Source organism: Taudactylus pleione, unplaced genomic scaffold (genome assembly GCF_031769625.1).
Source record: "Taudactylus pleione unplaced genomic scaffold, aTauple2 ptg000259l, whole genome shotgun sequence".
Lineage (NCBI taxonomy): Eukaryota > Metazoa > Chordata > Amphibia > Anura > Myobatrachidae > Taudactylus > Taudactylus pleione.
Window position 1 is genome coordinate 113192 of NW_028284661.1, and position 17549 is coordinate 130740.

The following is a 17549-nucleotide window of genomic DNA, read 5'->3' on the forward strand; positions in this document are numbered from 1 at the left end:
GCTTCCCAGGTGTGCAAATCAATGCACTAATTAGTTTACAAAGAAAATGGATCTCAGACAGCACACTCTCGACATAAATATATATAATTGGAGGTGCTACCTATGGAGACCATTGATATATAGACAAAGAAGAAATACAAGTGTACAACTCCAAATTAACTGATTATATATAAATAAATACATTTTGCAGTAAATACAATAGAGGTTTTTGGCATAATCTTGGCCAAGGTTATGGGCCTGCCCACCATATCCGGGTAACCTCTTGTTGGGCAGGTCTCTAACATACTAGGGCTCAAATCCAGAGCGCAGGACACCCCCAAACTAGCCCAGCTAAACCACCCCAAGGCACCGCTCTAATAAGAAAAGTGAAGTGTTAAGAGCAACCGCTGGCCCCATATAAAGAATAAAAAAAAGTGAAATAAATATATATAGAAGAAACAGGCAGTGAGGTATTAAAATGTGTTAAAGGAAAATGTGTTTTACTGCGGTGCCCTGAAGCAGATCAGCAAAGCAATCTAGGGGGACTCACACCCCAAAAATAAATGGTGGGCAGGCCCATAACCTTGGCCAAGATTATGCCAAAAACCTCTATTGTATTTACTGCAAAATGTATTTATTTATATATAATAAGTTAATTTGGAGTTGTGCACATGTATTTCTTCTTTGTGCACTTATCTCATTAGTCAATCATTAAATATAATGAATTTATTAATAGCACTCTTAGTAAGACCTGACAATACATACAACCAAATAAAAGTCAATATATATGATGATAAGCAAAATATGTACAGTAGAATCACTTTTATGATAGCTTTACTGGTCTGCCTAATACATACATACAACCAAATAAAAGTCAATATATATGATTATAAGCAAAAGATGTACAGCAGAATCACTTTTATGATAGCTTTACTGCTCTGCATACATCACGGCTGCATACTAGAAAGCTAGACAAACTGGTTTTATGCTTTGAATTTTTCTTTGTCACACAAGCATGTATTTGTGGGAGGACAGTGATGTTAGTTAAACAGTATTCATATTTCTAACATGGACGTCTTGCACAAATTCATAAAGCTATGTGCTGACAAGAAATCTGCTATCGGTTATGGCTTTTTGACACTTATGACTGCAGGTGGCCAGCAGCTGTTTTCTCTAGTTGTTTTCCAGTGTCCATGCTCTGAGCAGAACTTTGTGTATGGGTCTGTTTTTCTCTTCGTTCCGGCAGTAGTTCTTATGATCATAGGTTATTTCATGAACACCAGGACTTGGAAATTTTTTACAGGTTGCTGTCTAAAGCCAAGGAAGATGTGCCCGGAAAGGAATCTCCATCAGGGTACTTGTGTTTTTCTACAGCTGACACTGAATGCTCTCATAGTTCCTGTCATGTGGATTTCTGTAGCCTTACTTCACGGATCCTATTATGTATGTGCTATGAGTGGATGGCAGAACCCAGAGTATGTACAATATCTGTGTAAGAACAAGTCTGAACTTTGCCAGAAGCAGCTCTACAAAGTGATATGTGGGAAAGCATCAATACCCTCCACCGACACTCAGGAAGTCGTGCTGCTTCTGCAAGCCCAGTCTCAGGTGTGTAAAAGGCAACTGTTGAAACTCTTAAAATCTTCACATCTATCTATATCTAGAAGAATTCTACTGCATAAACTCTGCAGAGAATCATTTTATCATATTCAGATAATGTCACATATTCATTAAAAACAACTTGAAGGTAGACTTACACCCAGAAGGGAGATCTAGATGGCAAGTGCAGAAGACATGGGGCAAAATTTACTAAGCGGCAGTTTGGTGGCGATTTATATTCTATTCTAAACCCTGGCGGTTTGGTGGCGGTTTCTATTCTATTCTAAACCCCGGGGGTTTGGTCGCGGTTTTGCAGCGGTTTCTAAATGACAGCCCTCTTCTATTCTATTCTAAAATGTGTTTTGATGGCAGTTTTGCAGCGGTTTTGGCCTTAGTAAATCTGCACATAGCAAAACCGCCGTCAAACTGCAGTCAAAACACATTTTAGAATAGAATAGAACAGGGCTGTCATTTAGAAACCACTGCAAAACCGCCACCAAACCACCGGGGTTTAGAATAGAATAGAAACCGGCACCAAACCGCCGGGGTTTAGAATAGAATAGAAACCGCCGTCAAACCACCGCTTAGTAAATTTTGCCGATGGTGTTTTGATTTGCATTACGACAGACCCCGCAAATGATGGCATCGCGCAGTGGGGGTAGGCCACAGGGATAGTTTTGACATTTCCCCAGTAACACATGTTTTGTAGATGATGAATGTTTATCTATATTTGACAACTATGTGCTTTAAAAACATTTCAATTATGTGGCTATACCAAAACTAATAGTAAACCGAACTTTGATGTGGTATTTTTACTTTTTCTCTGGTGTGCATTTCTATCCCTTATATAGGGGCCTATTTATCATTAAATATTTGTGGCATATTCCCAGAAAACACCCATTTCCTGGAAATATCCACAGTGATTACGTATTCTACCCAGATGTACTATGGAGGGAAATGGTCCCGCCATTTCCAACAGCAGACACAACCCCCATAGGTTTTGGTGTTGTGAAGCTGTCAGATTTACCAAATTCCGTAATGCAAAGTTTGACTCCTGCAGCTTATGCAATCTGAAGATGGCATTGTGCAGTTATGGGCTGCAATTCGCAACATTTACCAGGAGAGGGTTCCTCCAGTACCCTCCCCTGACAATAGCAACCACTGCACATGTGTGGTCTGTAGACCACGCATGAGCAGTAGTCTCGACAGAGGAGTGAAGAGACCGCTAATGCAGTCACTTCACTTCAAGCACATCGCAGGGATGGGCTCCTTTCCGAGCCCCTGTCCCTGCAATTAATACATTTAGGCTCTCTTATTGTATACACCAATGCAATCATGAGCGCTAATATTGTGCCCAGATCGTATTGGAGTATGTGGTTATTAATAAATAGATCCCATATGCACACATGGTATCTGCATAATGGCAGGAATAGGGGTTTGCCTCTGTTTATGTACACAATGAAACAAGAAAATAGATATTGTTCCTAATCCCAGTACAAAATTACATTTCGTACTTAGCAATTTCATTCTCCTTTTTGATCAATGAAAATCCTATTTTAGACCAACATTAAATTATTATTTTAAAAGTCACTTTTTTAAAAGATGTTTTGAAATGTTTTATGAAACATGTCTACTCATTTGTGCTAACACTGACATATTTTCTGTGCCTTACAAGACTAAAGTGCCTTTTAGGGGTATATTTACTAAAGTGCGGGTTTGTAGAATTGGAGATGTTGCCCATAGCAACCAATCAGATTATAGCTATTATCTTCTAGAAGGTGCTAGATAAATGTTAAGTAGAATATGATTGGTTGCGATGGGCAACATCTCCACTTCTAAAAACCAATGTAGTAGAGTCACCTCTCTCACCTCCAGCAGCTGGGATCATTAATTGCAGCAATCCTCTCTGTGATCCTACATAACCAATCACAGCTGAAAGGATCTCCACACCCCTGCTGTTACACTTGTCTATTTGTGACTAGTTGTAACACAGAGAGAGAAAGCAGAGGAAGGTACTCACATTTGCACAGGTCACCCTAATGCTAATGACCTTGATTCCATTTTCTCTTGTGAAACATCAATTATCTCATATACGGCTTCATAACTCAGCTTCATACAATTTGATATATATCTACTCAAAAGGATAAAGTATCCTGGTTATCATCTTTTGAAGACTCCCAAGACTTTGCAATATTATCTACTTGGTTTCGGGCTCCCTCTGGTGGCCACTTGTGAATCAGCAATTATGATAAAAATATAATAAAAGAGGGGAAACGTTAGACATAACGATTGAGGTGGTTCTGTATACTTGTTAAAAAACAAGTCATAGCTACTTTCGGCAAGCGGACCTAAGTAACGGCCGCTATTAATTGAGCTCCTTGGTCACTTAGCTTGATATACGAGACAAAGTCGACCCACTATAAGGGAAAGCCCTTTGCCTTAGCAAGTGGAAAATCACAAATAAGTCTGGGCAAGAGACCAATACAGGTCCGGCTCTCCAAGGACAGATAACGCCGGAAGTTAGAAAACACTATATAACCTAGCATACGTGGTGTTCCTTACCAAATGATACAACCACATAACACAGGTGCATAGAGATACAGAATAATTTACACCACACTTGTTAATTAACACAATATTTGGCAAAAAATCCTCACATTATAGTCATCCACCAAGTGAACAAACAAAAACGATAACAAGAGAACTGTCGTTAGTACTCTCCATCCAATACTCAATTTGATAATTGATAGCGCTCATACTTACATACCTTAGTAGTATACTCGTGATATACTAGGCTATTTGCATGGAAAAGTACATGGCTAAACAGCAGTGGGGCCCAAGAGGGGGCACTGTCCCCAAAAACAAAGAGAAAAATATCGTTGCTGATCAACCTCGTCTGTCGGGATCCCCAGTAAAGGAAAGCACGCCTGACATGTCTGAAGAGAATTCTCAGTATAGTACACAATCACTTCAAAGGGCTCAAGAAATTGCAGAAATCATATCACCTTTGCTGGATCAAAAATTGGCAGGACTTTCTGAGCTAAAACAATCTGTAGAATCAGCTCTGAGCCAGTTATTACAACACTCACAACGCCTCAATGAGGCAGAACAACGAATCTCAGCTTTGGAAGATGAGCTCACAGAGTCTAAAGCTCTAGTTCAAAAACACGAGTCTGCAATGGCGGCATTTCATGATAAATTAGAAGATCTGGAGAATAGGAACAGGCGCAATAATCTTCGTATCATCGGCCTGCCTGAGTCTGTGAAACCAAGAGAGCTGATGGACTTAGTGTCACAATGGCTACCTACAACACTGGGCATAGACATAAAAACTCACCCTATTCTAATTGAACGTGTACACAGAGTAGGTCCGGACAACCGTCCTGATCAACGCAGGCCAAGACCTGTCATACTAAGAGTCCTAAATTATGTTGAAAGGGTTCATCTCCTGGAAGCTTATCGAAAACATCTTGATTTGAGATACCAGGGTGAAAAACTGCTAATTTTCCAAGACTTTTCCTACAATGTTGCTATGTGCAGATGCGCATTTTCCCCAATTTGTAAAGAACTGTTCGAAAATGGCTTCAGATTCGCCTTACTATACCCCACCAAACTATGCATTCTACATAACGGAAAAACCCTATTCTTTGATTCCCCGAAAGCTGCGTCCAACTTTCTCAACTCCGCTAAACAGGTGTCTTCTCCTACTGGCGCAGGTGGCAGTAGATCACCTCACAGCTAATCAATGGACAGTTCCCGAAATTCGCATATCCTTTACTATAGTTTAAATGTTTAGTCTTACACTGTATTTGGGTTTGAATTTAATATTGAAATTATGTTCTTCACTCCTTTTTCTGCTAGGCCATTTATCTATATTTTATAGAAATTTATGCAAACAGGTACATGTTACATGTACATTTTTCTTATCAAATATATTATATTTGTTGATAGTAGGACCGCACTGGTTCTTAACTTGGGTTCGTAAAATGACACAAATTGACACAGTTAGAAATAGCAAGTATTTGTTAATTTACTTAACATATAAGGTTGCTGAATTGAAACTAAATTACTCATTGTTCCATTTTAAATCATGGTGTGATGGCTGGGACATACCATGGTATGACAACACATTCAAATATATGCTGCTTTGGCTTAAAACAGGGATTGGTTAGATGTCACAACAAATAGATGCAACTTTAACGTCAGTCAGGGTTAAACAAACAGTTAAATTTGTATCTTGGAATGTAGAGGGACTCAACACGCCGATAAAAAGAAAAAAAATTGTGCAACAACTGAAAAGGTTTAAACCAGACGTTGTGCAACTTCAAGAGTCACATTGGAAAAACACAGATAATAACGTAATTAGGGCAAATTGGATTAAAATTTTTACTGCAGCCTCATATTCCACAAAAACGAGAGGTGTGATTATCCTATAGCAAATCTATACAATATGAGATCATTGATACGCTTATAGATTCTCAAGGACGTTATCTATTCATGAAACTACACATAGATGGGGAAAAAATTACAATTGCCAACATTTATGGTCCAAATGATTCACGTACTCCCTTTTTCTCCGAAATTTTCACTAGTTTACAGGGTTGGATGGAAGGAACGTTAATCCTAGGAGGCGATTTTAATACGGTATTATCCCCATCTTTAGACAGATCTGGAGTCTCAGATAGGTCAGGGGTAACCATACCTCCCTCTCTGGCATATATGCAGGAATCATTGCAATTAATAGACCCTTGGAGATATCAAAACCCAACTGCTAAGGAATACACCTTCTATTCCCACCCCCACGACACACTATCTAGAATAGATTTCTGGTTGCTATCCCCTTCCTTACTTCACAGAGTGATAGACACTGGCATATATGACATTATGATCTCAGATCATGCCCCCATTTGGTTCACTCTTAAATTAAATAAATCAGTCTCCAGCTCTTACAACTGGAGATTCCCTGCTTATCTTGCAAATTCTAAAGACTTCAAAAAAATATTAGAACATAATTTTACAAATTATGCTACAGATAATTCACAACACATTCCTGATATTAATCTGTTCTGGAGCGCCTCGAAACCTGTGATGAGAGGCCACATTATTGGATATGTCACTCACCATCGAAGAAACCTGTTTGCTAGGTTAAGGGAACTCAGCCAGACACTATCAGTAACATACTCCTGCTTCTTACGACACCCCACGGAAGACAACAAAAATAGATATAAAGAGGCCAAATTGCTCTATGACAATACATGTGCGGAACAAGCTTTATTAGATGTCTGTCATGATTGGTGTCTGCGAGTTACCTGTCTCAGGTGGTGATCGGGTTTCAACGGAGGCCGGCATGACTGGGACCACAGATGATGTAGATGAATAGCTCTTTTATTATCAGAAGTGGGTAGCAGTGAGAACTGCCTTTGGTGATGAGTGACTGGAACTGGAAACTTGAGACGTTGGAATGTGACCAGAAGAAACTTAGAGGGACCGGATTGGGACCGGCAGGTAGACTGACTGAGCTGGACGGGGTTAATAGTAGATGGGATTGCAGATGGATGGTAGCGTGGAAACTACTTGTTGTGGCTTGGGAAGCCGTGGGTAGATGCTGGTATCTGGGTGGCTACGTGGAGCGGCCGGTTAGCCGTGGGTAGACGCTGGTAGCTGGGTGGCTACGTGGAGCGGCTGGATAGCCGTGGGTAGATGCTGGTAGCTGGGTAGCTACATGGAGCGGCTGGATAGCCGTGGGTAGACGCTGGTAGCTGGGTGGCTACGTGGATAGAACTGATGAGCTTGGAACTTGACTCTGGACTGGAATAACGTGACAATGGCTGAAGGGAAATCAGGTAATGCTGAGACGAGGGTTAAACAGGGTGATCCGGAAATGCTGTGACAAGATTGGAACTCAGGTGTAGGCTGGATAGGATAATTGGGAATAACAGGTTTCAGGAAGGAATGGGTAGGTTTGGGAATTTTAGGTTCAGGGAGGGAGTAGGTAGGTAAAAGGAGCAGGACTTGATCCACAGCAGGAAGCAAGGCAGGGTGACACGATGCAGGTTTACAGAGTGCCAGGGACCAACCAGGAGTAGGACTAGCAGCAGAGCACAGGCCAGGTATTGCTGTAACAGGATGACTGGATGCCAGGTATTATTGTAGCAGGTTTTCTGGAAGCACCGGGGGTTGCTGTAGCAGGTTTCAGGGATACACTTGAAATGCAGAAACAGCATGAACCATACACCATGGGAAGACGAGATGTTCAGGCCCAGAATGCTATCAGGGGAGGAAACATATACCCTGGGTCTGGCAGCAATTGGTGGATATGGACAGGTGGTCTGGCAGTAGCATTCTGAGTGGTGGAAGGCACAACATGCAGAGGGAGTATTCATCTCTGCAGCTCTGAGAATCAGAACCACACCTGCGACTCCAATCAGGGCTAGCAGTGCTCACAGACAGGAGAGACCAGGTGCAGTAATTACTGTGACAGGAATGCATAGAGAAGTCAGAGCAGATCCCCCAGGAGAACTACAAACACAGATCCATGGGACAGCTGACAGGGGTAAGTCTCAAGGCAAAAAGGTGACAACGAGACAGGGTCGTGACAATGTCACATTCCAAAAACATAGGTACTTCAAATGGGGTAATAGATCTGGCAAATTGCTAGCTAGTATGCTTAAACAACGCACGTCTCCCAAACACATTACTACAATTTGCTCTACTACTTCAGAGACCCTTATAGATCCCAATAAAATAGCGGAAGAATTTCTTCAATATTATCAACAACTTTATAAAGCCCCAACAACTGACCAAAAACTGGGAATAGAATTCTTATATCAAGCAGGGTTACCTAGACTCAATAAGGAGGAACGCTCTAGCTTAAATGAGCCAATAACTGAAGAGGAAATCAAATCTATTATCAAATCTTTATCAGGAGGTAAAACCCCAGGTCCCGACGGATTGAGTTCAGAATATTACAAGATGCTGCTACCGCACATTACCCCCTATCTTAAAGATTTATTTAATTCCATATTGAATGGTAACGCAGCCTCACCGCAATTTAATGTGGCTCGTATAATTGTCCTCCATAAGCCTAATCGAGATCCTACTCTAACTTCGTCCTACCGCCCCATTTCGTTATTAAATCAAGACCTCAAAATATTCTCTAAATTAATAGCACAAAGATTACAACCCATTCTTTCTAGAATTGTTCATCCATCCCAAACGGGCTTTATAAAGGGGAGACACTCTGTACACAATATAAGAACCCTGATTGCGGCAATGACACATACACATCAGGCTAGAGAATTCTCTAACATCATTGTCAGCTGCGATGCCGATAAGGCATTTGACAAGGTCTATTGGTCTCACTTGATGAGAATTTTCCAATTACAGGACTTTGGCCCACACTTTCTACACATTTTTCAAACTCTTTATAACTCCCCATCGGCTTTTTTAACAATAAACAATTTGAACATTACACAGAGGTACTCGTCAGGGTTGCCCGCTATCTCCCTTGCTGTTTAACCTAGCAATCGACCCATTAATAAGACATTTTGTACTTCAGACGGGATGGAAGGGTATTAAAATAGCTAATCAAGAGATCAAAGTCTCAGCATTCGCGGATGATTTAGTATTGTACATCCAAAACCCCAGACAGGCAATCCCTCTGCTCCAGAATATATTTACTACATTTGAGGACATAGCGGGTTTCCAAATCAACATAGTTAATACGGAGGCTTTAGCCTTTCATCCAGAAGCACGTAGTAACTGGGGTAATACTTTCCCCTTTAAATGGGCTTCCTCATAGATACGTTATTTAGGTATTAATATACCTACACATCCTTCCCAGTTATATAAAGCTAACTATGGGGGAGCAGTCACTCAAATGCTGAATGACTTCAAGTTATGGTCCAATCTACCTCTATCGTACATTGGACGTTGTCACGTTATTAAAATGGTGAGCTTGCCACGCATTTTATATATAATCCAGATGCTGCCCTTATTAATCAAGAAAAAAGATCTCAATCTTTTGAACAAGGAGATGAGGAAATTTATCTGGGCTGGAAAGAGACCCAGAATCTCTCTTTTTAAACTCCAGCAAACTACTGATCTAGGTGGGGTGAACTTACCATGCATTAAAACCTATTCCCTGGCAGCTAATTATAGAATCGCCATGGACTGGATAGGAGGTCATAGTCATTATAGTAATTATGGCATTGAACAAGCATTTAGTCCTTGAACTCATTTGGTAACTTTATTACATATGCCCCCATCCTCTCTTCCGTCAGATATCAAAGAGAATATACTTTTATCTATCACATGTACGGCCTGGAGACAAACTCGCTCAATTTTAAAGATGTCTTGGTCTCACACATTTTTTCTTCCATTATCAGATAACCCTCTTTTCCCTGGTGGATGGACATCCACCTACACAAAAACCTGGTCCCTTCATGGTTTACGTTACTTATGCCATATGATAGATGTTGATACTCAACAGCCTTACTCACATAGTCAACTTCAACAGCGATTTCCTAATTTATCTATTCCTATTTTTCCTTATTTACAAGTATCTAGCTATTTACAAAGAACAAAGAGAGGGTTTATGGAGACAGATAATCAGTTTAAACTAGATGACGCACTTCGTTTAAAACTTGGTGATCCCTTTTCTTCTTCCGATATATACTCATATATAAGACCCACAATAGATTTATCTAAAATAACAGGAGGTCTTGCCAAATGGAAAAAGGATTTTCCAGAGCTAGATTTATCCTTTTTAACTCAAGCCACCACACGATTAAACAAAGAATTGATATCCATTTCTTATGCAGAAATGAATTATAAAATCCTACACAGGGCATATTATACCCCTAGATTACAATATTTAACTGGGAAATCTGCAAACGCCAATTGTTTTAAGTGTAAAGCTCCAGACGCTGATATATATCACTGTCTGTAGTCATGCACATATTTTCAACAATTTTGGGAACAGGTTTATTGGTATATTAAAAATACATTACATATAGATTTTGTGATGACCCCGGAATGGGCCTTTTGGAATAGATATGAATTATCCTCAACACATACACTGACTAAATCAGAGAAATGTCTTTTAACTAAAATAGCAGCTACAGCCAAAAAAACTATTTTATCCTGTTGGGTTGAACCCAATGTACCCTCTATTAACCTGATGTTGCCAAGAATAGTCTATCTGTTTAACATGGATTGGTCCTCTACATCTATTGACAAAGAAAAATTGTCAGGGAAATTTTTTTCAATATGGCTCCCTCTCATTCCTACATTATCGCCTGAACTGAAGGCGGCTCTTAAGCGCAGTTTTCAATGGACAACCTGGTATAGTTTAGCAGTTATGGAAGGTCAAACACCTTTTTAATGTGTAGGACAAAACAAGTGTTAATGTTAATGTTTTAACAATTTGTATGCTTTTTGTTCTTATTCTTTCTCTCTTTGGTATATTTACGAGGAAATTATTTACAAATAAAGCCAATAATTAACATAAAGGTTAAACAAGACACTATAACTCCAGATGACAGTTGGAGTAATTTATTCATAATTTAACAGTCAACCAATGTGTCCCAAGATTGTACAATGGTATATTAAACGTCAGAACGGGAAGGAGAGAAGAGAAAAAAATTGTTTTTGTTATGTAATAATTTCATTTTGTTAAAAAGGAATTCTGTAACAATGTAATACTGTGAATTTGTGTCAAATAATAATAATAAAAATAAATTTTAAAAAAACAACAATGTAGTAAATATACCCCTTAGTGTCCAATATTCTGCTTGTCCAGATGTATCAATACTTACAGTACAGTGGACAAAGTGCTGTATTCAAACTAATCTTTCGATGCAAACACAGGTGTGTTGAGACCATTTTGGGGTAGTCTCATCCTCTGTATCTGAATTCGTATGCATTGATAAAGGCTCTGGTTGCTTTTTTGCAATGGACATTCTGAGCATCCATTGGGAGAGGACATATAAGTAGGTGAGCGTGAGTAGATTGGAGGCAGTAGTACAGGTGGGGATGTTGGTGGGCATCTTTAAATACCTGAGAATGTCAGTGCCTAGGCAGGGCTGGCGCTGGCATTAGGCAGCTTTAAGCAGCTGCCTAGGGGCGCTAACCACTAGAGGGTGGCTCTGAGTCAGCTTACCAGAAGCCTGAAGGATGTCTCCGATTGAGACATCATTCATCTACATGCTGCTGGCAGCAACTGCGGGTGCTAGCAGGTGCTGTCACTGCTTTCCCCTGCTCTCTGAGCTAGCCTCATGTGCTGTTCTGTCCAGGCTGTCTTTCTTCCCTCACTCGAGTCCCAGCCAGTCACAGTCTAGCTCTGCTCCCTAGATAAGACAGTCTCTGAGGTGAGGAGCTGTGATGGCTGACAGCAGCAGCTGCATGCTGAGTAGTGATGGCCATCGGTGGGAAGGCCATTGATGGTTACCATCGATGGCACACAAACCATCTATAGTGAACCATTGATGGTTTGTACCTCTCAATGGTAACCTCTGCTGCGGGCACGCCGGTCCACTGAAAAATGGGGGTGCCATCGCACAGGGCACCACAGGTCAGGGGGCGCTGTTTGGGCCTGTCAAATTTCTGTTTATTATCATTCTTGCTTATAGCTTCCTCTTATTTCATCCCCAGCATCTCCTGCCCTCTTGTATCTCTTCCCTGGCCCTTCCCCATGAATCCATTTTGGGTGCATTATGTCCCTTTGAAAAATGAGGGGGGCGCCAATGCTCTTTCTGGCACAGGGCACCAAAAAGCCTAGTTACGGCTCTGCCAGTAATTATTTAGTTTTGCAAACACATATGTGCCCAGAGATGAGTAAGGGTTAAGTGCACCCAAACACAAAGTGTGCATGACATGTGGGGCAGATAAGGGATCTGGACCTTGCAACTATACTACTCTGCATCTCCCCTGCTGTAAGAGGTCTTGATATAATTACACTCAGTGTTCTTGAAATGTCAGCCTCCTTCTAGGTGAGATATTGCCCAACCCTACATTTATACTGTATTACTTGAATGCTTGTATTACTTGAAAGGTCAGTGAAAAGATATCTGGAAAGCTAGATGGCAAAGCTGTCAAGGTATTAGGGTCTGGGGGCAGCAGATAGCGATGCGGAGAAGGAGTGGAGAGAAGAGCCATGTGGAATGAGGAGGAGAGGACAGGTTCAGAAGCAATGACACTGTAGTTGTCACCAGGAGACAGTAGGATGCCTAATCCACTGCCTCGGTGGTCACTAGAACAAGGAGTGTGGGAGGAGAAAGCTTAATTGGAAAGAGCAGCAGGGAATGCAGTGTCAGAGAGAGAGATCTTGGTTTTAGCAAGAACTAGGAGACTAAAGGAGTGAGAGAGGAAAAGGTCATGAACTAACGTGACTAAGAGGAGGGATAAGAATGAGGTTGAAGAGGTAGGAGCATGAACAGATAATGGGGTTGGGGCTGATGTGTCTAGCAACCAGGACGAGTAGGTGGGTGAGAAAGAAAATAAGTTTAGTTGATATGTGGGTGATGGGATAGACTTAGATATAGAGCATAGGTGGGGCAGTAATGCAAATGCAGGGAACAGAGCATTTGAAAGCAAAGTGTATGACTAAAGCTGTATATACACACGTAAAGATTTTCTGTCCAACCATCCAACTAGTTGATTGGTTGGAATGAAAATCTGGTAAGGTATGAAAGCAAATGACAATCAGAAATTTGCTCCCAAATGCAGGAAAATGGACAAAAACTGTTGTTTGAACAAATTGTTTAGCTCAAACATTTAACAAACTTGTCTGAACGTCCATTTTCATCTGTTTTCTGGCATTTAGGAGCAAATTGCTGATCATCAGTTACTCCCATACGTTACCAGATTTTCATTCCAACCAATCAACTAGTTGGATGGTTGGACAGAAAATCTTTACGTGTGTATGCAGCTTAAGATGTTAAAATGAGGGGAAACAGGAAGCAAGGCAGACCAGAGTTATTGGAAGGTGGAAAGAGGAAGTTAGAATGAATAAAGGATGGTGGAGGAGAAGCGGAATGTTGGATACAGGTGAGGGGTGTGGGTAATGAGAATGATGAAGTAGGACAATAGCAGATAATATAGTGTAGAAAGCAGGAATCAAGTAACAGTGCAGGAATGAGCAAATATGTGATGAACTGAATAACAATGTAGGAATTTTTGGGGGAGAGGGACTTTTGGGCTGGCAGGGTGTACGGGGTCTTACATGCTGTCACAGAACTTGAGTCACTATTCAATGCAAAGGGCCATGGGAGCTGGGAGGATCTGCTGCGCATGCCAGTCACAGCAGCTCCCCTGGCCTCGGCCATTTCCATGCATAGTACGAGTAGTTGCCGCGCGTGCACAGGAGCTCATACCTCATACCAGTCAGAGCTCCAAGGGCAGCCCAATGTATAGATGGCAGTAGACAAAAAACAAAAATTGTTGTAGCTGTGGAGATTGATAGGTGTAGGGGGGGGTAATGGCAGCTGGAGATGGTGTTTACATTTATCAAATTTACTTTTTATATCGAACTGAATTATAAAAATGTTAGTATGGTGGTGGATAAAAGAATGAAAACAAACAAGACAATGGGGCAGATGCACTAAGCTCTGGAAAGTGATAAATTGGATCGTGATAAACTACCAGCCAATCAGTTCTTGTAATTTTTCAATCATAGCCTCTAACATGACAGTTAGGAGCTGAGTAGCTGGTAGTTTATCTCTCTCCAATGTATCCCTTTCTAGAGCTTAGTACATCTCCCCCATAGACATTCAACAACTCAGTCATTGGTGTTCAGCTCTCTCCCAATACAGAAAAGCACGCCCGGATGGGCGGAGTCCAATGTTCTGGTCCAGACAATAAAGGCCTAATACATCATCATTCGTGGTAGAGTGTACTCAGCTAATATAAAATTACTCTATTCACAAATAAAAATACGTTCTTTGCGCCACCAACAAACAACAGCAGAACACAACAAAAATTCATAATAGGGAGGGAGGGAGAAGACAAGATGAAGAATGCAATCTATTACTCCCTGATAATACTTACAAAACTCCACCCCCCACACACTGGCTCCCCCATCACTAGTGAAAAGAAACATGACCACTTACAAGTGTCATTCACTTATTTTTTAAAGGGGGGGTCGACTCAAGTTTAAAAGTCAGCTTTACGCTTCACAATTATTAAGCAGCCCACACATAGAACAGGTTAAATGCATGTAAGTATATATTAATATAAAAAAACAATAAACCTTTTTGATTTATACCTGCATATCTCCCAACATAAGTCAAGGCTAACAAGGGATGGGGGACATGGCTATGGCAGGGCGGCGGAGTGACCATGTCATAGTAGCATACAAACACAATCTTTATGGTGGTTTTACTGTATAAAACTGCCACCCAACCACCCTCGAGTCAGTACAAATGGCTGGATTGTGGTACTGTAGGACAATCATCTGAAATTGGAATTGTCAAACTGAGGTGGGGCTGCAGCACAGTCCAAAATTCAAATAGGGGAGGCACACCAACAGCTGCACAGGACCTTTGGGCTCACCCTGTGCTGCTGTTGTGGGTATTTTGACTGTTTTCTTTTTACATATTTTGTATGTCGCTGCAGACCCCTTGTGGCACTATATGAATAAAAATATAATAATAATAAAATCTGCTACCATGGCCAGATCCATATAGATTTCTTTGAACTAAAATTTGCCATTAGAAGTAAACTTCAAGGGGTATATTTACTAAGGTGTGGGTTTTCAGAAGTGGAGATGCTGCCCATAGCAACCAATTAGATTCTACGTAACATTTATCTAGCACCTTCTAGAAGATACTAGCTATAATCTGATTGGTTGCTATGGGCAACATCTCCAATTCTAAAAACCTGCACTTTGGTAAATATTCCCCTATGAGTAACAATAACTTGCTATAAAGCTAATATAGGTTACAATCAGACAAGTACTTTACATGGTTTTAATAACAGTCTTGTCAATGTGAATTTATTAAAGAATATGGTTCTATGTATCAATACTCGTGGTAAATCTGCACTTTTATCTATCCTCCTCTATGGGGCATATTCAATTGGGCACGAGGTTTAGCGAGGTAAAAAACCTTGCGCCCAATTTTGGAATACCGCGGGTATGTGCGCTCCCGATACCCGCGGTATCCTATTAAAAACTTCCAATTGCTCAATTAGTCTTCGGGGAGGGGGGGGGCATGGTGCTGCTGGGGTCCCAGAGCAAGTCCCACTGATTTTTCCTAAAATTAACATATATTGTAAAAATCACACTTACTCTGGAGGTGCGAGAATTAAAAACCTACCAGGGCTCAAAATAGAAAAAAACACGCACCTAATTGAATAGCAAAAATCCCGCACCTGCAGGAAAACCTCACAAGTGCGGGATTTTAGTTTTTCTCGCCCCCAATTGAATATGCCCCTATGTGTAATTTAACGTTGATTACTTACTTTTTGTTGCTGTGTATCAAACAGTTCTAGCAAACAGTACTTTTGAGAACACACTGCCCCAGTTAAGAATAGATGGGACATTTGGGTTTGGGTGCAATCCTTCAAATTTGCAAAAGAATCCAGTTTTACACAGCTGATTACAGTCCCGGGAGATTTACTGCACATGAGAGACCTTGTGCTCACACCCATACAAACTTCACGATCCAGTCCCTCCTCCAAAAGGGAGAATCGTGGCTCATGGGGCTCGCACCCCAATTGTGTAGAAATTTATTAGGGGACTGGTGGAATATTTGCATATCTCCCTCATTTACTTGTTCATACATAAAAAGATGTGGAAAATGATAAGGCCTTTGATACATAGGCCCCTATAAATTATCTATGAAGTATAATGTGTATCTATGGCCTTTTCACTATGTTGTTCTTTGTCATTCTCAGGTCATAGGCTGGTGTCTCATAGCAGTGATGGCCTTAGTATCTCTTCTCTGCAACTGTTGGTTTAGTTGTCAGTCAAAAGTAAGTTCCGTACAATTGTCATTCTGGAGAATCTATATTGACAAAGAAAGAGAGAAGTTTGGTGAATTGGCAGAGGAGTTTGCCACCAAACTTGCCGAAAGAAACCTGAGAAGCTTCTTTGAGAACAAAGAACCAACGGAGTTTGAAATGCCCAGTAACAAGGCTTGGGAGGAAGTCTCCTCATTATATACTTTCAATCCAGATCACCAGTACTATAGCACTCTTCACAGATATGTTGAACATGGAAACATTTTCAAGGAAAAAGAAGCTATGATGGACTTTGTAGATGCACAAGTATGAAGTAGCTATTGTTCTGGTAATCATGAGAGGTGATGGCTATTTTATTATTGGAAAAAATTTTTTATACAGTTGAATTAAGGAATTATCCAAGTGCTTTTGGAAAAAATTCAAAAACATACCATGTGACACAGTACCAGGTGACTAGCATGTCAGGATTTTCCTTACAGTAACTGTGTTCAATATTATATACAAAAATGTTAACATGCTGTTGTCTCTGTCCAAATTGTTATATTGTTATATTTATCAATAAAAATGTATTGAGTTATAAAAAAAAATTCACATTCATACACATCTTTCTCCATTTCAAATGGTAAATATATATATACATTCTGGATTGTAGGTGTGAAACAATATGCAACTAATATAAATGAATGACTTTACATGGGACCTGTGGTAAAACCACTACAAAGTATGATAAACAGGCATAATGTTAATAAAAGTATGATAATCCTCTAGTTTTTTCTATTGGCTTGTACTTAGCAATGTCTGGAGGGAAATGATGTTAATCGGCTCCCAGTCTGTTGAAAAGACGTGATCGGAAACCATTTCTTGTACCTGCACACAGTCATGTCTGGAGTCAAATAAAAATCTTTTTAGCTAGAAAGGGTTTGCACATTTCATTTTGTGGTATTTAAATTGTATGGTGTAATTACAGATATATTTGAATTACTCACAAATGCAATTGAATAGTCATCTTA

General features: G+C 40.4%; 2 protein-coding genes across 2 annotated transcripts in view; one reads left to right on the forward strand and one right to left on the reverse strand.

Annotated features, from left to right (window-relative positions):
- Positions 1 to 17549, reverse strand: part of TRAPPC3L (trafficking protein particle complex subunit 3L) — a 118892-nt gene that overhangs the window by 16625 nt on the left and 84718 nt on the right. The gene's annotated exons all lie outside the window — the stretch shown is intronic.
- On the forward strand, positions 1048 to 17455 carry CALHM5 (calcium homeostasis modulator family member 5). Its single transcript, XM_088480991.1, has 2 exons — positions 1048 to 1587; positions 16474 to 17455. The coding sequence occupies exons 1-2, from the start codon at positions 1048 to 1050 to the stop codon at positions 16849 to 16851; spliced, it is 918 nt and encodes a 305-aa protein (XP_088337117.1). The 3' UTR covers positions 16852 to 17455.

What these genes read in the sequence shown, in the direction of transcription:
- CALHM5 (XM_088480991.1), top strand. Translation starts at nt 1,048, where the DNA reads ATGGACGTCTTGCACAAATTCATAAAGCTATGTGCTGACAAGAAATCT. An exon ending in TTCTGCAAGCCCAGTCTCAG is followed by an intron (nt 1,588 to 16,473) that starts GTGTGTAAAAGG and finishes TGTCATTCTCAG; the next exon opens with GTCATAGGCTGGTGTCTCAT.